The sequence below is a fragment of the Gossypium raimondii genome, chromosome 12 (genome assembly GCF_025698545.1).
Source record: "Gossypium raimondii isolate GPD5lz chromosome 12, ASM2569854v1, whole genome shotgun sequence".
Lineage (NCBI taxonomy): Eukaryota > Viridiplantae > Streptophyta > Magnoliopsida > Malvales > Malvaceae > Gossypium > Gossypium raimondii.
This window is the reverse complement of record NC_068576.1, coordinates 25,571,780-25,597,176: the sequence shown is the minus strand read 5'-3', so window position 1 is coordinate 25,597,176 and position 25,397 is coordinate 25,571,780. Positions and strand designations below refer to the sequence as shown.

Below are 25,397 nucleotides of genomic sequence, written 5' to 3'. Positions count from 1 at the left end.
ATTTGAGTAAAAAAAATCTGAATTAAACTAAAAATAAACGTGATTTCAATTATAAGCAAATTTCACTTTTTTTTTAATATGTTCACATTTTTAAAAATATATTTATAATCTTTGAACACTATTTTCACATGCTAATCATAGATTTGATTAGATCATTTGAAAATTTGAAAATATTAAATTTCTTTTTCAACTCAATTTTATTTTATTTTTTTATAAATAAAACTTAAAGCAATCAGTGAAAGGTAAAATACTGGCGTAGGTGTTGATGAATGAGAGTCAACTGCAATTATAATAATGTTTTATAATTTTAGTACTTAAAAATTTCTTATTTAGTTTTGAGTTTAGAATGAAATTGGACAAATGATCATTTATCTTAATTTATTTTACATTTTATTAATTTTAAAATAATATTTTAAAATTTTTGCTGATTTGATTATGAACTCAATAGATGGATTAATTTAGTTTCTTCATTGATTTTTATTTTTTTATTAAAAGCTTTTTAAAACTAAAAAAGGTTTATACATTTCGAAATTTCGTAAGATATATTTAAAATACTATTCACTCTTTAAAAACTTACCCTTATGTAATTGTTTTCCTTTAAAAATATTTTGTAGAAAGAAACACATACTGATATTATCCATTCGAGTAGAATGAACAATTTAATTAATTTGAGTCATCAATGTAAAAGAAATAGAGCAAAGGAAATTAAAAGGAAAAAAGAAAGAAAAATTATCCAATGTGATGGGAAGAAACGACAAAAGTAGCAGTGCACATTGGCCAACCCTCCCTCATTGGATTCTTTACCTTGTAATTCTCTACTGTCGGATGATTGTTTTTGTTTTCATATTCCTTAAGGCTTTAAATTGTCGGATCCTACCATTTTATATTTTATTTATTTTAACAACGTACAAATACGAAACACCATCTCCATTTTTCACACCAGACCTTGATGTACAATGTGCAGTGCAAGCCATCAAATCATAATTATTATTCCATTTTAAAATTAACTAGAAAAAAGAAAAGAAAAGAAAAGAAAAACACACTCTTATAGGCGCATAGCAAGCAAAACCAAAGCCTACAGTAGCCGAAAACTAAAACCTCTTTACTTTTTTCCCTTTCCCTTTCCTTTCCTTTCCTTTGTTATCTGCAGAGACACCATCGCAGCAGGGGAAGGAAACGGCGGTGCTTTGCTTTGGAGATGAAAGGCGATGAGGGAGGAGGTGGCACGGTGTTGGTGGGGGTCAAATTTGATGCAGACAGCAATGAATTACTGACATGGGCGCTTGTCAAGGTGGCTCAGCCAGGTGATCAAATCATTGCCCTTCACATCCTTGATGCTGCTGCTGGTATTCTTCTCCACACTTGTCCTTTTTTTCACTTGATGCTACTGGTATTGTTTTTCTTTTTTAATGACGTTATTTCCTTGGTTTTTCCGCTAGAGAGTCCGGCGTCGATTCTTTCTCTTGTCAAGACATTTGATTATACACTAGGAGTTTACGAAGGCTTCTGCAACTTAAAACAGGTAACTTAACAATGTTGTTACTCTACTTGTTTTACAAAGTCGTAGAAATTGAGTGGGGAAAATTATTCAGGTTGATTTGAAGCTAAAAGTGTGTAGAGGGTCATCCCCAAAGAGGATTCTGGTCAGGGAAGCTAAGTCTTTCGAAACAACTAAGCTAATTCTGGGAACTTCCAAGACCCATAACCCTTTACAGTCACCTGCCTCAGTTGCAAAATTTTGCGCCAGAAAATTACCCAATTGTTTCTCGGTTTATGCTGTCCGAAATGGCAAAGTTGTGTTCCAAAGGGAAGCAATTCAGACAAACTTGAACCAATTCCAAGGTTGTGCTTCTTGTTTTCTTTTTAGTTATAGTTTTAATTCTGCTTATTTATTTATATATTTGTTGGCTGCACAGACAAAATTCCACAGGATAAAAGCCTTGTTCACCTGGTGTCTTTGCCAAAGAGTATTCGAACAGATAATGGCAATTGTTCCTATAAATCTGGTTTATTTTCAAAGCATAAAACGTTGGAGAAGAACTGTGCAGCCTGTGCTTCAGCCTTGAAATTACCTGAAAATTCTAATACCCGATTGCGAGAAGAGTTACCCGGAAATGGCAGTACGGACAATAGACTAAGTTTGGTACCTATTCGAACAACTGAGGATAATGCTGTTCTGGTTAGAAAGTTGCCTGGTTGGTCTCTTCTACGATGGCTGTTTTTACGGAAGCGTTATCACCTGGAGAATTCTTCTGCAAAGAAATCTGTGGACCAGTGGGTGTTAAAATTACCAAGCCAGCAATCTTCAGCTGTTGTTTATCCTGATCTAAAGCAAAACTGTTACGATCGGAAAAAGAATCGTTCTTCCGATTTGGATGGAGAAACTTCTGCAATTGTGCCTGTTGGCTGTGAGGCTATTTTTCCTCTGTCTCCTTGTGATTTTCCAGAAGAGCTACAAAGTTTACTTGAGAAATCCTCCTCTTCTTGTAGATTGTTTAGTTACCAAGAGCTTTTGGGCGCGACCTCTAGCTTCATGCCAGGTTTATTCATTTTAGCAGTTAATGTAAAAAAAAAATAATAATAATCTTGAGTTTGGCTTGTTCTGGATGTTGATATTAGAGATTTTCATTTTCTGATTTTGCAGAGAATATGATTGGTAAAGGTGGTAGCAGTCATGTTTACAAAGGGTACCTTCCTGATGGCAAGGAATTGGCAGTGAAAATTGTTAAGCCAACTGAGCATGCAATCAAGGAATTTGTTCAGGAAATTGAGATCATTACGAGTTTAAACCATAAAAACCTGATTTCCTTATTCGGGTTCTGTTTTGAACAAAACAAGTTGCTCTTGGTTTACAATTTCCTCTCCAGGGGAAGTCTAGAAGAGAACCTTCATGGTAAGCACATCATCCAATTTACTACTCTTTTAATTGGATGTAATTTATAGTTTTCGGTTTACATTGTCTTCGAACCTAACTGGCTGCACTTGTTACTAGGAAATAAGAAGGATGGCAATGCATTTGGCTGGCAGGAGAGATACAAGGTGGCGGTGGGCTTAGCTGAAGCACTTGATTACCTACATAATAGTTGTGAACAACCTGTGATCCACAGAGACGTGAAATCTTCCAATGTTCTTTTGTCCAATGATTTTGAACCCCAGGTAGCTTGTTGAATCAATTTAGTTCAAAAGTTACCTTTAGGTGTTAAGCTTGCTTGGCTCATTACTAGCTGTTCTGTTTCTTCAGCTGTCAGATTTTGGACTTGCTAGTCAGGTCTCAAGTTCTGCATCTCATATGACTTGCATGGATGTTGCAGGAACCTTTGGGTATGTGATTTGTTTGAAAATTTTCTAGTTCATCACTTGGTTTAGATAGACTTTGTAACATTTGTCTGTGGCAGTTATTTGGCTCCTGAATACCTGATGCATGGAAAAATGAGTGATAAAATTGATGTCTATGCGTTTGGCATTGTCCTCCTAGAGCTCCTCACTGGTAGAAAGCCCATTGACAATAACCGTCCGAAAGGTCAGGAGAGCCTTGCTGTATGGGTGAGTTCATATATAAGCCTATTGGTTATCTGCCTTTGAAAGATGTAATTGGGAGAAAGGTTCTGCATATCTTCACTAAATGGCATAATGGTAACATACGTTAGAAATTTGCTGATAAACAATTGTAAAAGCAAGAATGTTTGAGTAGATCATCCTCTACATTCATTTTTCTGTTTCTCCCTGTCAGAAGTACAATGTTGTTTCAATAATGTCAGTTTTTAACATTCTGTAATGCTTTGATAAAAACATCCAGGCAAAGCCAATTTTAAAGGACCATGATATTTCTCAGTTGCTAAATCCACAGCTCGGCAGTGGCTGTGAATTTCATGAGATAGAAAGAATGGTTTTAGCTGCTACCCTGTGCATAAGACGCGCACCGCTAATGCGGCCTCAAATTAGCCTTGTAAGCTCACTCTCAACTGACCTTTTTCTTATTTTTCATTTTGCTTTCTTTGCGATTATGTTTATTTGGATCTATTTCTTTGCTTATCGATCTTTGTTTGAATTCAGATCCTGAAGCTCCTACTGGGTGATCAGGAAGTAACAAATTGGGCAGAACAACAAGTTAGGACATCTGAAGAAGTTGATGTTTCTGATGAGGAACTATACCCGACAAACATGGAATCTCATCTTAACCTTGCATTACTCGACTTGGAGGATGATTCAGTTTCTGCAAGCAGTGATGAACAAAGTTTAGAAATAGAGGATTACTTGCAAAAAAGATGGCGTCGCTCTTCAAGCTTTGCCTAGCCATCCCGATGCAAGCATGATCTTTTCTTTTAGTTTGTCCCCATGATTGTCAATCCCCTCTTTCTTGTTTAATCATTAGATTGAATCCCGGAAGAGAGGTTGTTTAAAAGAGCTTCCCCGCCTTAAGTTGTATTATAGCCCATGATTCAATTTTATATATGGGCTAGTTTTGGGCTTTGACTTTTGGGGAAACATAGTGAGGAGCAAATGTATACTCAAAACATGCATATGAGTGTAAATAATCTTAATTTTAAGACGGTAATGTTTGTTTTCTTTGATCCATATTAGCTTATTAACCTTGGTTCTTTTGTTTAAATCTGTTTAGTTATCAATTAAGAAATTGTTTGAGATTCCTCTAATTGTCTTTCATCATTGAAATACTTGTTTCTGATTCCTCCGGTTGGATTGCTTCGTATGTGGTATGGCAAATTTGCCTATTGGGATCTACAAACATTAGTTTTGGTGGGTGCAGAAGAGCGCGCCTACCACCGTCTGTTTTCTAGTTCAACCTTGTTGGATCTATGTGGCTGTAGAGTTTAATGCCATCATCCCAAAGAGTAGGATTATAAGGTTCCTAAAACTCCGATACCTTAAATTGGAATTATTCTAGAGAGTGCAGAGAAAATTTTCCAAGAAAAGAAATTAAGATTAATTAGTAATTAGATGGAGTAATTAGGTACCAGAGAAATTATCAGAAATCAAGTATAATAATTTTTTTTTAAATTGATGTATATATTAAATTAAGAGGTGATAATTGCCCTAAGTGTGGAATATTAGTTCATAAATTTGTATTTTTTTCAAATAGATTTATTATTAAAATAATTCGTGAATTACATTAATACACTTTGTATATTGTTCTCACCTGATTTTTGCATGTAAAGGAAAATAAAAACTAATATGTCATCTATCCAGCTCAATTAGGGAGATGCATTGTCTTAGAAATCGGAGTGGATGACTCTTAAAAGATAGAGACATAGATGTGACTGACTGAACTCACAGTACATTAGACTGGACCCAAGAAGAATAGATCATGAATCCGTTTATTGAATTATTCACTTGTGACGTTTAAAGTGTGACATACATTATTAATCTTGAGTGGACGATGGACAATGTATGCATGACTCGTATACTTTGATGTAAGTCAAAGCCTGAGTTCAAATAGATAAGGAACTAAAAGCTGGTGTGTTGGGAATATGACTTCTGCAGTATGTAGCATCATTCACAATAGCGGAATTCATAGCTGAAGACGTTAGTAAATGATATACTCTTATTGACATTACATGATAGATGAAAAGTAAAAATGACCATGGGTCATTTGTCTTTGTGATGAATGACTTGATTACTATTTGATAGTAATTGACTTTTCATGAAGAAGTATGTAATGATTACCATGAGATGGAATATGATCATATTGGAAGAGTAGACTTATCCAAAAGAGATTATGGATATCTTATGAGGGCAACACACTTATGACAAGGTCATTGGACGAATACTAATCGAGTTACTTTCGTAATGGTATGTCATTAGGGAAATTTGGTTATAACCCAAGAATGCATCCCTAAAACTCATGAATTTATGACCCAAGGATGCATCCACCAACCTATCAATCAAGGGTAAAGGAAAGTTGTCCTTGGGGTAGGCTTTGTTAAGGTTGGTGAAACCAATGCACATTCTCCCTTTTCCATTGGGCTTCTTCACCATCACAATATTCGAACCCCAATCAGGATATGACACCTCTCTGATGAACCCTGTTAAAAGCAATTTTCCTACCTCCTGCTTTCTGGACTCCATGGCCTGTGGAACAAATCATATTTTCTTCTACTTAACTGGCTTTATCCTAGGAGATATGTTTTGGAATACCCCTAACCTATCTCCGTCACCGGATTAGGGTTATGGAGAATTACCATACAATCGTGAATCATTTATTTATATAACATTAAAATAAATACATGGCATTCAAAACATATCAATCATAGGCATTTTATCCCTAAATTGAGCCTTTGGGGCCGTAAAAATAGCTTTGAGGCAGTTTGGGACTAATTTGAAACAAAACAGAAGTTTTAAGAAAAAGTTGTAAAAAATTAGAAAATAGGGGTCACACGTCTGTGTGGCCAGGCTATGTGAAAATACTCTAGGCCATGTAACATTCAAACTAGGGACACACGGCCGTGTCCTCACCCGTATAAGTCACTTAGTTGCCCCACACGCTCGTGTACTAGGCCATGTAACTCACTGACTTGGAACACTAAGAAACTCTCAAATGACACACAGTCATGTCGCTAGACCGTGTGTGTCACACGACTGTGTCATCAGGCCGTGTGTGTCACACTACCCTGTGACAGCCTGTGCCTCAGGCCGTGTAAACCAAATTTGACCCAAAAATCATGCCATTTCAAGATTAAACCATTCCTATTCCACTACTCCAATTATGCACACATTCAATAGATCTAGCCATTACTCCAACATACCTAAATATACCAAAATAATCAATCTATATCATCCAACCAATATGCCATTCAAAGGCACCACATATATTGTAGCAACCCATTTTTCAATGGTGTCGAAAATAGTGGTTTCAGAGCCACAAATCAGATGAGTAAGTTCGTAAATATTATTATTTAATGTTTACAAGTAAATGTTGTATTATATTTGATTTTGATATTGTAATTTATGTTATTTGATTGAATAATTAGTTTGAAGTGGTAAAACTTTAAAGTCAAGTGGGTTTAGGAAATTAGGTATCAGGATCTCGTTTCTATAAATCAAGTCGTAAATATTTAATAAATATTTAAGGAGTGTTATTAAGGTTATATTAAAATTTGGTGTAGGAATTTGAGCGTTTAGATAGTTAATTAAGTAAAAGGACTAAATCGTAAAAGTCGCAAAAGTTAATCGCTATAGGTTATTTGTATTAAATGGTTATAAAAGTATGAAATGAAGGTTTTAAAATGCAATTAGACCTTAATTATTATAATGAACAGTTAGTGGATTGAAAGATATGGAATTATATGATTAAAATGTTTTATTTTAAAATTAAATATATGTTATAATATTATTAAAAGATAAAGACAAAATAAAGAAACATAAGCATCATCTTTCTCTTCTTTGTGTTTGAACCGAAACTCCATAACCAAATAAACAAAACCTTTTGCCTAGTTTTAATTGGGTGCATGTAAGTAAATTTCTTATCCATTTCTTGTAAATTTTATGTTTTTGAGATTGTTGTAACAAGGCCCAGCTAACCCGGGGGTCAATTTGTAAAAATGTTAAATATTGTAGATTATTCCATGAATGAATTTGATATGTTTTTGAAGTTTTATGATAGATTGTTAAGTTTAATTATTAAATAAACATGTTTTATTAAGTAAATTTTGATGATTTTAAGGTATAAGGAGTTATTTATGAAAATGGTAAAACTAAAGGGAAAATATTGCAAATGGATGACAAATATGGGCTGTTATAAAAATAGGTAAAATCAGTTTGCATGAATTTTATTTAGAAATGATGAAATTGCAAGTTTTGGGTTTAGGGATTAAATTGAAAAAGGGTAAAATTTGAGGGTAATTTAGTAAATTTTAATTATTATTATAAGCTAAATTAATTATTATAAATGTTGGAATGGGATTAATTGAATAAAATGGTTAATTTGCATGTTTTGAACTTAGGGACTAAATTGTATAAAAGTAAAATGTTGGGGCAATTTTGTAAAAGTGTCAAAAAAGACTTAATTGCATAAAATGAATTGATTTTTCTGTTATAATTAATGAGTTGAATGGAATTATTAATTTAGATCAAGAACGAGTGGAAAATCGAGGAGGAGAGAAAATTACCAAATAGTCCCTAAACTTAGTTATTACTGCAATTTAGTCAGGTAAGTTCATATGAATTGTAATAATTTTAATGTTATATAAATTGAATGTTTGTTATTTCATTTTAGTGCAATTGAATTATTTTATAAATGTACCAATGTTATGATGAATTGACGGCTATTAAGTCCCGGTTGAACCTTAGGAATTCTTAGGATACAAATGACATGTCATTAGAAATTTCATGTTTCGGGTGCTGGTCTTGAATGTCCTACCGATGGTTGAGGTCCTGCATTTGTTGCAGATTCTCCATAGCTCGTGTGAGCAGACCCATTCCATAGCTCGTGTGAGCATTCATGTAAAGGAAATGTTACGGTTATATGTAAAGGCACACTTTGTGTGAACTTTCCTAAGTATCCGATGTAATTCTAGATGGTTCAACGGGTAAGAAAAGGGAAGGAAACGGTAAGTTCACAATTGAGATGTAACAATTGATGAATTAAATGATGTATTTATATGGGAAATCTACTTATGTTATGGATGGACTCATTTATATTATGGACAAGTGCACTAACTTGTGATTTTTATGATGTTGTTTAGGTTTATACTAAGCATTTGCAATGGTAAGTAAGCAAATGGAATGAAACATGATTGTATGGTAACGATGATGAATTAAAAGTTATGTTTATATATATATGGTTGATTTCATATGTATCAGGAACAAGTATGCTAACTTGTGAGTTTGATAGTGTTATATAGGCTTTATTAATCTTATGGAATTGGTAAAGGTTTATATTTATTTTATAAAGTTCATTATTGAAATGGTATATTATGTTTAAAGTTTATACGAGCTTACTAAGAATCCATTGCTTACGTAGTTATTTTCCTTTACTTTACAGATTATCTAAAGCTCAATCGGTTGGAAGTTCGTCAGAGATCTATCACACTAACCAGATAACTGTGGTGCCTTTGAATGACATATTGGTTAGTTGATCTAGGATCTTGAAATGGTATTTTGATGTATGTTTGGATGTTTTTTAGGTCCTCTTTTAAGTGTGCACAAATGAGTTGAATGTTCATGCATGACATGGTTTTGAAATGGCTTGATTTTAGGTGAAATTTGGGTTCACACGGCTTGAGACACGGGCGTGTGACTCAACCATGAAGCACACGGCTGTGTGTTATCTAAGAATTTCTTAAGGTTCCAAGTCAGTGAGTTACACGGCCTAACACACGTCCTGGCACACGGGCATGTGACACGACCATGTGACCTTACTTAGAGACTTACAAGGAGTAGGACACGAGCTGGGACATGACCGTGTGTCCCTAGTTTGAAGGCTACATGGCCTAAGACACGGGCGTGTGTTTTAGCCGTGTAAGGCACACGACCATGTGACCCCTGTTTTGCAAATTTTGTATCTTTTTCCTAAACTTTCCAAATTTTTACAAATTGATCTCGAATTGCTTCTAAGCTATTTTTAATGCCTCGAGGGCTTGACTTAGGGACAATATGCATGTGTACAAATGGTTTATGATGTGATTAAACTATTAAGTGTTATAATGTTTGAATGTTTCCGATTGTACGGTAATGTTCTATAACCCTAATTCGGTGACGGAGACAAGTTAGGGGTGTTACATATATATACTAAACATTGAGCAAATAAGCATTGAACCATGACTAAAACCACTTCATTCAACAACTAAACATTAAGCATCAAAGTGTTCATCTAAGTAATATATAAGTATACTTGTTCCATCAATACAAACATACCCTAAACAAAACACACATCTCATACATAAACTACACCAATAAACATTTCAAAACCACATATTTATCTATATATAGATACCACTTGTAATACCCCCTACCTGTATTCCTTGCTGAAATAGGGTATGAATCATTACCAGATTTTACCGAATAAATTTTTCGTTATTACGCGTTAAATACTATTCATTTATCGAAACATGTCATGACGTCCCTTGGATGGGCCTCCGAAGCCCAAAACATACATCGGGACCAAATCGGGATTAAATCGAAACCACAAGAAATTTTTTTTCGTAAAATCCCAAAGTTTTTTTTATGAACTCAATATAACCCATTTATAAATATCTAATCTTCCCTGCAATTTTAAACCGAGACCAATCCAACACAACCAATCCCTTTCAACATATTTTCAAGATAGATTTAACATATTCATAAGATAACCTCATCACATGCCAAAACCAAAATTTGTTAGCCATACCAATGGCTAACCATACATTCATTTCACATTAACATTTACTTTACTAGCTTATACATGCCATTGATTTCCAAAATAAAGTTTCTTTATATACCGAGATCTTGAGGTTGATAGTGTGATGCGTCTCCGACCAAATCCGACCTCCGAGCTCTTAACACTACAACACAGGGGAAAATGAAACAGGGTAAGCACTTTGTGCTTAGTAAGCTCATATAACAAGAATTATACTTACCTAATATTTTCAATACAATGCAATAAACATTCATACATCCATTCAATGCATTATTCCCTTAACATGCACAAACTCAACATTCAAGTTAGTTTAATAATTTCTATGTATCAATAATATATATATACCATGATTGATGAGCACATCAATTCCATGATTTCCATTCATTTGTTATTTTTTCATATTTATCCCATTGAACTACTTGGAATTTCGATGGATTTTCAGGGGTACACCTAAGTGTACAAATCCGAGTCCGTCAATTTATATTCATGTGCGCACATTTCCATTTCAGAGAGCACACTCCCGCGAACCTCATCCTTATAGCGGGATTACCAGTCCAGGCTAAATCTATTGTAATATAAACTCATAGAGTATTGTCAGGATTACCAGTCTAGGCTAAATCCCCTGCAATGACAATTACTCTAATGAGCTTGGATCTGAATTACCAATCCAGGCTAAATTCAGACACTAATTCGGATTACCCGTCCGGGCTAAATCCATTTTCCATATATTCTTCAGGAGGGCTATATCAGGATAGGGTCACCCGTCCGGGCTAGATCCTTTTTACCGTCAATTCCTTTTCAGAGATCCATCGAATTTTCCTTCCATTCAACCGGGATTTCTTTCCCTTTTTATCAAATATATCAATGTTTCATCAATTTTCATACAATGAACATTCAAATCATATTCACATCAATAACAAACATTTCAAGCATTTAAGAATATAATTCAAGTTACACGAACTTACCTCGATACTTGTTCGTATGCAATAATCTACTAATCCCGAAAATTTTCTTTCCCTCGATCTAGCTTCGTATTTGAATTTTTTGGATTTAAATAAATAAATTTAATCATTAATTTAATACATTTCATGTTCATATGTAACGTTCTCTCTAATCCCATTATTATTTATAGTTCGTTCAGAGCTGTCTCCTTGAGTCATAGTCACTTAATTATTTATATGTTGAGTTACAGAACTTCAAATTACAATCTGATAATTTTCACCAAAACTAGACTCACATATCTTCTTACTATAAAAATTTCAGAATTTTTGGTTTATCCAATTAGTACATTTTATTCTTTAAATTCATCCCTATTTTGCTGTCTGACAGTTTTGCCCTTTTCACTAAAAATTAACTATCTCCTAGTACAAAATTCAGATGATTTTCTCGTTTACTTATTTTGAAAATAGATTCATTAAGGATTTTAAAAATATAAATTTAATCCCTAATTATTTTCCTCCAATTTTTATGATTTTCCAAAGTCAGAATAGAGGAACCCGAAATCATTTTGACCTTGTCTCACAAAACCTATTATATTTAATAATTTACAATTCCATTGCTTACACCGTTTCTTCTATGAGAAACTAGACTCAATGAGATTTAATTTAATATTTTATTCATCCTATAATTAAATTTCCACAATTTATGGTGATTTTCAAATTTAACCTACTGTTGCTGTCCAAAATTGTTTTAGTGCATGATGTTAATTACCATTTTTCCCCTAAGCTTTCAATAAATGATAATTTCGTCCTTGCTCAATTAACCTCTCAATTGAGATGATTTTTCTCAATTAAAATTTTATTATATCACTTTAAACTACTTTATAACCTTTGGAAATCAAAATTTTAGCACTAGACTTTGATTTCAAACTTTTTAACAATTAGGTCCTACAAATCAATTTCTATTGAAATTACCTAATAAAATCATCTCATAAACAAATTAAAGCTACAATTTCATGCTATTTCATCATAAACTTACAGCACTCAACCATGGTGACTTTCAATTTCATCCATGAAATCAAAAACTAATGAATTTAGTAATAAGACCTAGTTGTAAAAGTCTTAGAAACACAAAAATTACAAGAAAAAGGCAAGGATTAACTCACTTGGTGCAAACATTATGAAATACCATCTTGAATAAACCCTTAGGATGTTTTTTTCTGATGATAATGAAGAAACTATGAAGAGAATTCTAGATATTACAAGTTAGTTCCATTTTTATTTTAGTAAATTTTGTTATTTTCCCATTTTGCCCTTATTTCACCAATTCTCCTGATTTTTCTCAGCTTATGCCGCCCAAAATATCTCCTTTTGGGCTTATTTGCAATTTATGTCCCTCCTAATTTAACAATCGAGCTCTTTAATCCTTCTAGTAACTTTTACACACTTTTCAATTTAGTTCTTTTTACTTAATTTACTACCCAAACGTAGAAATTTTCTAACGAAATTTTAATACCATATTACTAACACTTCATAAATATTTATAAAAATATTTCTGACTCGGTTTTACGAGATCGAGGTCTCAATACCTTGTTTTTACCCAATTTCTTCAATAATTTCTTTTTCTAACTAACCACTAAATAGGTAAAATTTTTCTATCGATATTTTCATACGATTTTCCTATCATATCAATATTCGTGAAACAATATTAAAATAAATTTCTCTTTAAATCAGATTTGTTGTTACGAAACCACTGTTTCGATAACCTTAAATTTAGGCCATTACAACTCTCCCCCCTTAAGTATTTTCGTCTTCGAAAATCTTACCAGTAAAGAGGTTTGGGTATTGTTTCCTTATTGCCTCCTCTAGTTCCCATGTCACTTCCTCTATCCCGTGCTTTTTCCATAATACTTTCACCAAATTTATCTTTTTATTTCTAAGCTCCTTTGTTTCCCGTGCCAATATCTTGACCGGTTCTTCATTGTAAGTCATATCCGGCTGAATCTCCACTTCTGTCAGAGAAATAACATGTGAAGGATCTGATCGAGACCGTCGTAGCATAGACACATGAAAAACATTATGAATTCTATCGACTTCTGGTGGTAATGCCAATTGATAAGCGACCGGTCCAATTCTTTCTATGATTTCATATGGCCCAATAAATCTTGGACTCAATTTACCCTTTCGCCCTTAACCGGAGAACTTTCTTCCAAGGAGACACTTTTAGGAATACGTTATCACCCACCTAAAGTTCAATCTCTTTTCGTTTAAGATTGGCATATGACTTCTGATGATCGGAAGCTGCTTTTAGACTATCCCGAATCACTTTTACTTTTTCTTCTGTTTCCCGGATCAAATCAACCCCATGTTTATTCTTTTCACTGAGCTCTTTCCAATATAACGGTGTTCTACATTTTCTACCATACAAAGCTTCATACGGAGCCATTTTAATACTGGATTGATAATTGTTATTTTAAGCAAATTCAATCAAAGGTAGATATTTCTCCCAATTACCTTCAAACTCTAATATACAACATCAGAGCATATCTTCCAATACTTGAATTACACGCTCAGATTGGCCATCTGTCTGAGGATGAAATGCAGTGCTGAAATACAATTGAGTACCCAAGGCTTCTCACAATTTGTCCCAGAAACAAGACGTAAATCTGGGATCTCTATCAGAGATAATGGAGATTGGCACTCCATGTAGCCTAACAATCTCAGATATATACAGTTCAGCCAATTTATCTAGAGAATAATCCATACGTACTGAGATAAAATGTGCCGATTTTGTTAATCAATCAACGATCACCAAAATGACATCTTTCTTCTTCGGTGACAATGGTAATCCCGACACAAAATCCATAGTAATTCTTTCCCATTTCCATTCCGGTATAGTAATTGGCTGGAGCAATCCCAAAGGTACCTGATGATCTGCTTTGACCTGTTGACATATCAGATTTCTTGATACAAACTCAAAAATATCACATTTCATACCTGGCACCAGTACATCTTCTTCAAATCATTATACATTTTATTACCTCCTAGATGTACGGACATAATACCACTGTGTGCCTCGTGTAAAATCTTCTATACAAGCTCTGAATTCTTCGGTACACATACTCTGCCTCTGAATAATAAACAACCATCAGTCCCAATCTGAAATTCTGAATCATTACCTGACTCACATTGTACCCGTTTAGCCTGTAGCTTTTCATCATTTTTCTGAGCTCCATATATTTGCTGTAGAGATGTCGGTTTAACTCTCAACTCAGCTACGACTAAACAATCATCAACCAAAGACAATCGGGCATTCATAGCTTGCAAAACAAACAAAGATTTTCGACTTAAAGCATCAACAACAACATTAGCCTTACCTGGATGGTAATCAATAATCAAATAATAGTCATTTATCAATTCAAGCCACCTATGCTGTCTCAAATTCAAATCCTTCTGTGTCATCAGGTATTTCAGACTTTTATAATCAATATAAATATGACATTTCTCACCATACAAGTAATGCGGCCATATTTTTAATGCAAATACAATAGCAGCTAATTCAAGATCATGCATCAGGTAATTTCTTTCATGTGTCTTAAGTTGTCTCAAAGCATAGGCTATAACTTTACCTTCTTGCATCAAGACACAACCTAAACCATTTAATGATGCCTCACTATAAATAATAAATTCTTTACCCGATTCAGGTTGTACCAACACAGGTGCTTTCGTCAACAAATCTTTCAATCGGTCAAAACTCTGTTGGCATTCATCAGTCCACTCGAATTTAACATCTTTCTGTAATAAACGGGTCATCAAAGAAGCTATCATAGAGAATCCCTGCACAAATATCCGATAATAACCAACTAAACCTAAGAAACTTCTAACTTCAAATACTTTTTTCGCTGGACTCCAATCGACAATAGCTGAGATTTTACTCGGATCTACCCTGATGCCTTCTACAGATACAATATATCCGAGAAAACCCACTTCTCGAATCCAAAATTCACATTTACTGAATTTAGCATATAGCTGCTTCACTCGCAGAATTTGCAGCACAATTCTCAAATGTTCTGCATGCTCATTTTCATCTCGGGAATAGTCCAAGATATCATCGATAAAAACTACCACGAACCTGTCTAAGTACGGTCTGAATATCTGATTCATCAGGTCTATAAATACTACAGGTGCATTAGTCAACCCAAACGGCCTAACAAGAAACTCATAATGCCCGTACCTGGTTTTGAAAACTGTTTTCGGTACATCTGACTCCTTTACCCATAACTGATAGTAGCCCAATCAGAGATCAATCTTTGAAAATACAGTGGCACTCTTCAACTGGTCAAACAGATCGTCAATCTGAGGAAATGGGTACTTATTCTTTATAGTGACTTTGTTGAGCTGTCCGTAACCAATACATAATCTTAAGGACCTGTCCTTTTTCACAAATAGAACCGGAGCACCCCAAGGTAAATGACTTGGTCGGACAAAACCCCTGTCAACAAGTTGTTACAACTGTGTCTTTAACTCCTTATTTCCGTAGGATCCATACGATACGGAGCTATGGAGATTGGAGTAGTTCCCGGAATCAGATCTATAGAAAATTCCACTTCTCTTTCTGGTGGCAACCTCGGTAATTCCTCTGGAAACACATCAAAAAATTCACATACAACTGGCACTGCCTGTATCTTTGACTCAGATACCTTAGTGTCTAACACATATGCCAAATAAGCATCATACCCTTTTTTGACACACCTCTGAGCTGTCATAACCGAAATCACATTAGATAATTCCTCTATCTGATCAGATTTAACCCGAAGTAATTCTCCATTTTGACACTTTAGCACAATATATTTCTGTCTACAGTTTACTACTGCATCATGCTGAGTTAGCCAATCCATACCCAATATCACATCAAACTCATCAAAAGGCAATAACATCAAGTCAACCAGAAAACAAATACCTTTTACCATCAGTGGATAATTTTTACAAACTTTATCCACCATCACAAACTAGCCCAGGGGGTTCGAGACTTTAACCACAAATTCAGTAGGTTCAACAGATAAGTTTTTAATAAATACTAATTTTGTGCATATGTATGAATGTGTAGAACCAGGATCAATCAATGCAGTAATATCAGTATCAAGTAAAGAAAATGTACCAGTAATAACATTGGGTGCTGAGGCATCTTCTAATCGGCTTTGATGTCTATTCAACTTCTTTTTCACCCCTTTCTAATCTCTGAGGAAATGATCGAAAGAACCACATCAGTAACAAGCCCCGCTCTTTAATCGGCATTCACCAAAATGAGTTTTATTACAGTATTGGCATCTCAGCTTAGGGGTAACAACACTACCAACACTGGTCACTAACGGAATTGAAGGTCTTGAATTAGTGCGTTAAAAACCTCGCTCTCTACCCAAATACCTAGTAGCTGAGGTAGAGCGATCCTAGTATTTCTTCAATTTCTTTGAGGTAGAAAACTGTAATTTTTCCATTGAGCTTTTACTAAAAATTCGAGCTTCCCTCTCAACTTGTCTCTTTTCTTTGCTCAATTCTTTTACTTTATGAGCTCACTCGGCCAATCTAGCAAACTCTCGAATTTCAAGAATTCTGATCAGTAGCTTAATTTCTTTATTCAACCTTTTTTCGAATCGTTTGCACATTTCGACTTCTGATTGTACCCATTCCCGAGCATATTTACTCAATTGGAAAAATTCTCTTTCATACTCAGATACTGATATGTTACCCTGTTTCAGCTTAAGAAATTATTTTCTCTTCCGATCAAGGAACCTCTGACTGATATATTTCTTTCTGAACTCTGTCTGAAAGAATTCCCATGTAATTTCTTCTTTCGGAACAACTGAAGCTTTAGTATTCCACCAATGGTAAGCTATATCTTTTAGCAATGATACTGCACATTTCAGACACTCTTCTAGTGTGCAAGATAATTCCTCTAAAACCCGTGTTGTATTTTCTAACCAAAACTCAGCCCGTTCGGGATCATCGTCAACTGCAACTCTAAATTCTTCTGCCCCATATTTTTCTAATTTTATCAACTAGAGATTTTCCTTTTCTAATAGATTCAGTACCTGTACCCTGTGGAATCTCAGGAATCGATGGAGGAGGAGGAGGAGGAGCTTGAGTTTGCTGCACTACAGGGTTAGTTCTTATATACTGAGTAAACCATTCATTCATCATTTGATAGAATGCCATTTTAGCCTCTTCACTTTGGTCCCTTGTCTCGGACCTTCTAGTACTAGTGGCTTCAACTTCTCTTTGTCCTGAAGCCGGAGCATGACTCCCGGCTTCCTCGGGTTGAGCTCGGTCTGCAGAAATTTACTATAAGAAAATCAAATTTCAAATGGTCAGGAGATATCACACTATCAATAATAATTTAAATGGCATGTATAGCCAATCCCGTATTTGCTATATCGGTCCGAGAACCGACTAAACCGTAGCTCTGACACCAACGAAGGTAATACCCCCTACCCGTATTCGTCACTGAAATAGGGTATGAAGTATTACCAGCTTTTACCGAATAAATTTTTCGTTAGTATGAGTTAAATACTATTCAGTTTGAAACATGTCATGACGTCCCTTGGATGGGCCTCCAAAGCCCAAAACATACATCGGGACCAAACCGAGATTAAATCGAAACCATAATAATTTTTTTCACAAAATCCCAAAGCCTTTTTTATGAACTCAATATAACCCCTTTATAAATATCTAATCTTCCCTGCAATTTTAAATCGAGACCAATCCAACACAACCAATCCATTTCAACATATTTTCAAGATAGATTTAACATATTCATAAGAAAACCTCATCAGATAAAGTTTGTTAGCCATACCAATGGCTAACCATACATTCATTTCACATTAACATTTACTTTACTAGCTTATACATGCCATTGATTTCCAAAATAAAGTTTCTTTATATACCGAGATTTGAGGTTGATAGTGTGATGCGTCTCTGACCAAATCCGATCTTCGAACTCTTAACACTACAACACAGGGGAAAAGGATACAGGGTAAGCACTTTGCGCATAGTAAACTCATGTAACAAGAATTATACTTACCTAATATTTTCAATACAATGCAATAAACATTCATACATCCATTCAATGCATTATTCCCTTAACATGCACAAACTCAACATTCAAGTTAGTTCAATAATTTCCATGTATCAATAATATATATACCATGATTGATGAGCTCATCAATTCCATGATTTCCATTCCCTTGTTATTTTTCCATATTTATCCCGTTGAACTTCTTGGAATTTCGATGGATTTTCAGGGGTACACCTAAGTGTACAAATCCGGGTCCGTCAATTCATATTCATGTACACACATTTCCATTTCAGAGAGCACACTCCCGCGAACCTCATCCTTACAGCGGGATTACCAGTCCAGGCTAAATCCCCTATAATATAAACTCATAGAGTATTGTCGGGATTATCGGTCCAGGCTAAATCCAATTACTCTAATGAGCTTGGATCTAAATTACCAGTCCAGGCTTAATTTAGACCCAAATTCAGATTACCCGTCTAGGCGAAATCCATTTTCCACATATTCTTCGGGAGGGCTATATCAGGATAGGATCACCTGTCTGGGCTAGATCCTTTTTACCGTCAATTCCTTTTCAGAGATCCATCGAATTTTCCTTCCATTCAACTGAGATTTCTTCCCCTTTTTATCAAATATATCAATGTTTCATCAATTTTCATACAAGGAACAGTCAAATCATATTCACATCAATAACAAACATTTCAAGCATTTAAGAATATAATTCAAGTCACATGAACTTACCTCGATACTTGTTCGTATGCAAAAATCTACTAATCCCGAACTTTTTCTTTTCCTTGATCTAGCTTCGTATTTGAATTTTTTAGATTTACATAAATAAATTTAATCATTAATTTAATACATTTCATGTTCATATTTAACGTTCTCTTAAATCCCATTATTATTTATAGTTCATTCAGAGCTGTCTCTTTGAGTCATAATCACTAAATTATTTATATATTGAGTTACGGAACTCCAAATTAAGATCTAATAACATTCCCCAAAACTAGACTGACATATACTCTTACCATAAAATTTTCAGAATTTTTGGTTTAGCCAATAAGTACAGTTTATTCTTTAAAATTATCCCTATTTTGCTATTTGACAGTTTTGACCCTTCTTCACTACAAATTAATTATCTCCTAGTACAAAATTTAGATGATGTTCTTATTTGATTCTTTTGAAAATAGACTAATTAAGGAATTTAAACATATAAATTTGATCCCTAATTATTTTCTTCAAAATTTTGATTATTTTTCAAAATCGAATAGAGGAACCCAAAATCATTCTGACCTTGTCTCAGAAAACCTATTATATCTCATGATTTACAATTTCATTACTTACAACGTTTCTTCTATGAAAAACTAGACTCAATAAGATTTAATTTCATATTTTATTCATACTCTAATTCAATTTCCACAATTTATGGTGATTTTTCAAATTTAACCTACTGCTGCTGTCCAAAACTATTTTAGTGCATGATGTTAATTACCATTTTTCCCCTAAGCTTTCAATAAATGATAATTTTGTCCCTGCTCAATTAACCTCTCAATTGGGTTGATTTTTTTTCTCAATTAACACTTTATTATATCACTTTAAACTACTTTATAACATTTGGAAATCAGAATTTTAGCACTAGACTTTGATTCCAAACTTTTTCATAATTAGGTGCTACAAATCAATTTCTATTGAAATAACCTAATAAAATCATCTCATAAACAAATTAAAGCTTCAATTTCATGCTATTTCATCATTAACTTACAGCACTCAACCATGGTGACTTTCAATTTCATCCATGAAATCAAAAACTAATGAATTTAGTAATAGGACCTAGTTGTAAAAGTCTTAGAAACACAAAAAGTACAAGAAAAATGCAAGGATTAACTCACTTTGTGCAAAAATTATGAAATACCAGCTTGAATAAACCCTTAGGACATTTTTGACTGATGATAATGAAGAAAATATGAAGAGAATTCTAGATATTACAAGTTAGTCCCATTTTTATTTTAGTAAATTTCGTTATTTTCCCATTTTACCCTTATTTCACCAATTCTCCTAATTTTTTTGAGCTTATGTTGCCCAAAATATCTCCTTTTGGGCTTATTTGTAATTTATGTCCCTCCTAATTTAACAATTGAGCTATTTAATCCTTCTAGTAACTTTTACAACCTTTTCAATTTAGTCATTTTACTTAATTAACTACCCAAACGTAGAAATTTTCTAACGAAATTTTAATTCCATATTACTAACACTTCATAAATATTTATAGAAATATTTCTGACTCGATTTTACCACTAAATCGGTAAAATTTTTCTATCGATATTTTTATACGATTTTCCTATCATATCAATATTCAAGCAAAAATATTAAAATAAATTTCTCTTTAAATTGAATTTGTGGTTACGAAACCACTGTTTCGATAACCTTGAATTTAGGCCATTACACCACTATCCTAGGAGATACAAAAACTACCAACTTAGATGGATAGTGTGAGGCGGTTGTTTGGTCCTTCCAAAATGTCAGCAACGATTATCTACAAAATAATCCACAAGAACCGGTAAGCTTACATAACATAGTAAGGAAATAGTATAACATTTAATCTAAATACCATTCGACACAGTTCACATACTATTTGATTTAGAGTTACCAGAGTACAAACAGGGGCACGTATGTGTATTCAGGGGTACCGAACTACAAATAGGGGCACGTATGAGCATTCAGGGGTACCGAAGTACAAACAGGGGCATGTGTGTGCATTCAGCACTAATTATTTATAAACATATTAACTAAAGAATAATAATATAAGATTACAAGTTGAACCTTATTTACATATTGAAATACTATGAACTTCCTACGATTTAATTTCGGTCAACACACAGGGACTATTCTGCTATATTCCCTTTTCCTCGGTTATTGTCTCTTTGATTCAAATCTTGATTAATGCAAGGAAAATGACTAGCTGAACCTCTAACATTAACTTTTCATGGTGTTTTCGGCACAACAAGTAAAAAAATGAAGAATATGATGACACTTTCTTCAATTATGTTTTATTTTAATTTCTACTTATTTACAAAATTGCCATTTAACCTATTTTACTCAATTTTAATTCTAATTACCGTCCATTATCAACTAATAAGGGTATATTTTCTTTATAAACCCTCCCTCCTTTATTAACTAATCTAATAAATCACTTAATTACCCTAATTGCTAAGTTTTGCACCTTTTACAATTTAGTCAATTTTCTTTATTAGCTATCTAAATGTTAAAGTTTCCTAACCAAAATTTAATAAAACCTTAACGAATTCGTAAATATTTTATAAATAATATTTATGAGTCGACACGATAGAAATTTATGGTCCCGAGACCATTGTTCCGTTACCATTGAAAAATGGGTTGTTACAACTCTCCCCCTTTAGGAAATTTTGTCCTCGAAATTGTTACCTGAGAATAGATTCGGATATTGTAATTTCATCAATTTCTCTATTTCCTAGGTAGCCTCTTCTGTACCTTGCCGATTCCACAAGACTTTCACCAATGATACTCGTTTATTTTGAAGTTTTTTGACTTCCCGAGCTAAAATTTTCACTAGTTCTTTAGAATATGTCAAATATCGCTGTAATTCAATTTCACTATGAGGAATCACATGTGAAGGATCAGATTTGTACTGCCTTAGCATTGAAATGTGGAACACGTTATGAATTTTCTTAAGTTCAAGAGGTAAAGCTAATCTGTAAGCTGCAGGACCGATTCTTTCGATAATCTCATACGGCACGATAAATCTTGGACTAAACTTTCCTTTCTTGCAGAATCGTAACACTTTCTTCCTCAGAGAAACTTTTAAAAATCCTCGATCACCAATAGCAAATTTTATATACTTTCTTTTCAAATTGCGTGCAATTTCTGACGATCAGATGTAACTTTCAAACAATCTCAAATAATTCAAACCTTGTATTTAATTTCTCGAATCAAATCAATCCCTACCATTTTGGATTCACTCAGCCTAGACCAATACAATGATGTTTTACATTTCCTTCCGTATAAAGCTTCAAACGGTGCTATTTTAATACTGGATTGATAACTATTATTATAAACGAACTCAACTAACGGTAGATATTTTCCCCAACCACCCTCAAACTCTAGTATATGACATCTTAGCATGTCTTCTAGAATCTATATTAATCGTTCTGATTTCCCGTCCGTCTGAGGATGAAACGATGTACTGAAATTCAGTTTAGTGCCCAAAGCCTTGTGGAGTTTGCTCTAAAATCTTGATGTAAATTGCGAATCACGACCATAAACAATAGATGTCAAAACTCCATGTAATCTCACAATCTCTGACATATATAATTCCGCTAGCCTCACAAGTGAGTAATCTCTTCTGACTGGAATAAAGTGGGCCGACTTAATCAATTTGTCAACAGTCGCCCAGATAAAATCTTTCTTTTTTAGAGTTACATTTAAACCAGATACAAAATCCATCATGACTCACTCCCACTTCCATTCTAATAGGTTGTAATAATCCCGACGGCACCTGATGCTCTGCTTTTACCAGTTGACAAATAAAACATTTAGCTACAAACTCACAAATCTCAAGTTTCATACCCGGCCACTAGAACATCTTTTTCAAATCACAATACATCTTCGTGATACCAGGATGAATGAATTATGTACTACTGTGAGCCTCTGATAGAATATCAGGTTTCAATTTTTAATTATTCGAAACACAAATTCTATCGCAGTAAAGTAATGTACCATCATCACCAATATTGTATTCAGTAGTCAAATTATCCTGAACCAAGTTTTGTTTCATTATAAACTTCGGATCGTCATTTTGTAACTCCTGACTTAGTTGTAGAAACAAGGGTTTAGTCCTCAATTTTGCCAATACAGAACCATAGACATTCAATGCTAAATGAGCGTTCAACGCTCGAAATGCAAACAATGATGACTTTCGGCTGAGTGCATCTGCAACCACAATAGTCTTTCTCAGATGATAATCATTAACCAAATCATAATATTTCAGTAGCTCTAACCAACGTCGTTGTCTCATGTTCAATTCCTTTTACGTCATTAAATACTTTAAAATTTTGTAATCAGTATACATATGACATTTTTCACCATATAAATAATGTCTCCATATCTTCAAAGCGAAAACAATCGCGATTGAGAGAAGGATAATTTCTTTCATGTGGCTTTAACTATCGAGAAGCATAAGCTGTTACTTTCCCTGATTGCATTAACACATAATCTAAACCATTGAAAGATGCATCACTGTAAACAACATATGCCGCCCCAGATTCAGGTTGAGTTAATACTAGAGCTTCTGTTAACATGTTTTTCAATTGATCAAAACTCTGTTGGCTCTTATCAGACCAAACAAATTCAACATTTTTCTGTAGTAACATAGTCATAGGTGAAGCAATAATTGAGAAGTTATTAACAAATTGCCGATAGTATCTGGCTAATCCCAAGAAACATCGAACTTCAGAAACATTCTTTGGGATTTTCCAATCAACAATCGTAGATACTTTATTTATATCAACTCTGATTCTATCAGCAGATATAAAATGTCCTAGAAAATCAACTTCTCGTAGCCAGAATTCACATTTACTAAATTACGCATATAGTTGTTTTTCACGCAAAGTTTGCATCACAACTCATAAATGTTCGGCATGATTTGACTCGTTCAATGATTATCATAGTGTCAGCAATGAATGCCACAACAAACTAATCTAAATATGGGTAAAATATCCGATTCATTAAGTCCATGAATGCCGTAGGAGCATTAGTGAAAACAAATGGCATTACCAAAAATTCATAATGACCATAGCTAGTTCTAAATGCAGTTTTTGATACATCTTGCTCTTTAACTCGTAGCTGATAATATTTGGATCTCAACTCGATTTTTGAAAACACTATAGCTTATTTTAACTGATTGAACAAATCATCAATATGAGGTAACGAGTATTTATTCTTAATGGTGGCTCTATCAGCGATTGATAATCTATATATAGTCTCATTGACCCATCTTTCTTATTCACGAACAAAATTGCAGCACCCCAAGGTGACACGCTCGGTCGAATAAATCCGCATCTAACAACTCTTGCAACTGTACTTTTAATTCTTTTAATTCTATAGGGCCATCTTGTATAGTGTTATCAAAATTGGAGCTGTTCTAGGCATAAGTTCGATCATAAATTCTACTTCTTGAGTCAGTGGCAACCCAGGCAGTTCTTCAGGAAAAACATTAGCATAATCTTTGACTATCAACACTTGTTCCATTTTTTATTCAGCCACTTTAGAATCAAGAACGTAAGCTAAATAAGCTTCACATCCCTCTTTAATCAATTTTAGAGCTGATAGTGCTGAAACTACATTTGTAATACAATGAGCCCCATCTTCCCTAACACAAATAAATTCACCATTCGGACGCTTCAAACTAATTTGTTTCCTTCGGAAACTTACTATTGCATCATGCTCAGACAACCAATCCACTCCCAGAATGAGATCAAAATCATCAAAAGGTAACAACATCAAACTAGCGGGAAAATCATAACCCTTAACTTTTAGTAGACACAATTTACATATCTGATTAACTAAAACACACTGACCCAGTGGATTTGTTACTTTGACAGTATATTCAATGAACTCAATAGGCAAATTCTTTTTGCCTACTGATGTAGTGCATATATATGAGTGAGTTGATCCAAGATTAATCAATGCATATACATTAATATCAAAGAGAGAAAAAGTACCCACAATAACGTCTAGGGCAGTAGCTTCCTCACGAGCTCTGATTGCATAAGCTCTAGCTTGTGTTCTCGCTTCAGATCGTTCATTCCTCTTGCTATTCTTCCCTCAACCAGAAGTAGTATTTTTAGCATTTCCAGATTGTCTACCACTCTGTGAGATTACTTCAGGCTTGTTTGTTTGATTGCCAAAATCACTCTACCTTTTTGGAAAATCATGAAGGAAACGATCAGTAGATCCACAACGGAAACAAGCTCTTGACTTTGATCGACACTCACCAAAATGCCTTTTG

At 34.1% G+C, this 25,397-nt stretch overlaps 1 protein-coding gene across 1 annotated transcript; it reads left to right on the top strand.

The window, feature by feature from the left end:
• Positions 1-964: 964 nt before the first annotated feature.
• LOC105763576 (protein kinase STUNTED) lies at positions 965-4,575 on the top strand. Its single transcript, XM_012581828.2, has 10 exons — positions 965-1,346; positions 1,440-1,522; positions 1,593-1,842; positions 1,917-2,540; positions 2,645-2,893; positions 2,993-3,156; positions 3,242-3,321; positions 3,396-3,543; positions 3,797-3,946; positions 4,054-4,575. Exons 1-10 carry the CDS (start codon positions 1,199-1,201, stop codon positions 4,291-4,293), a joined length of 2,136 nt encoding a protein of 711 aa, XP_012437282.1. The 5' UTR covers positions 965-1,198; the 3' UTR covers positions 4,294-4,575.
• Positions 4,576-25,397: the final 20,822 nt, after the last annotated feature.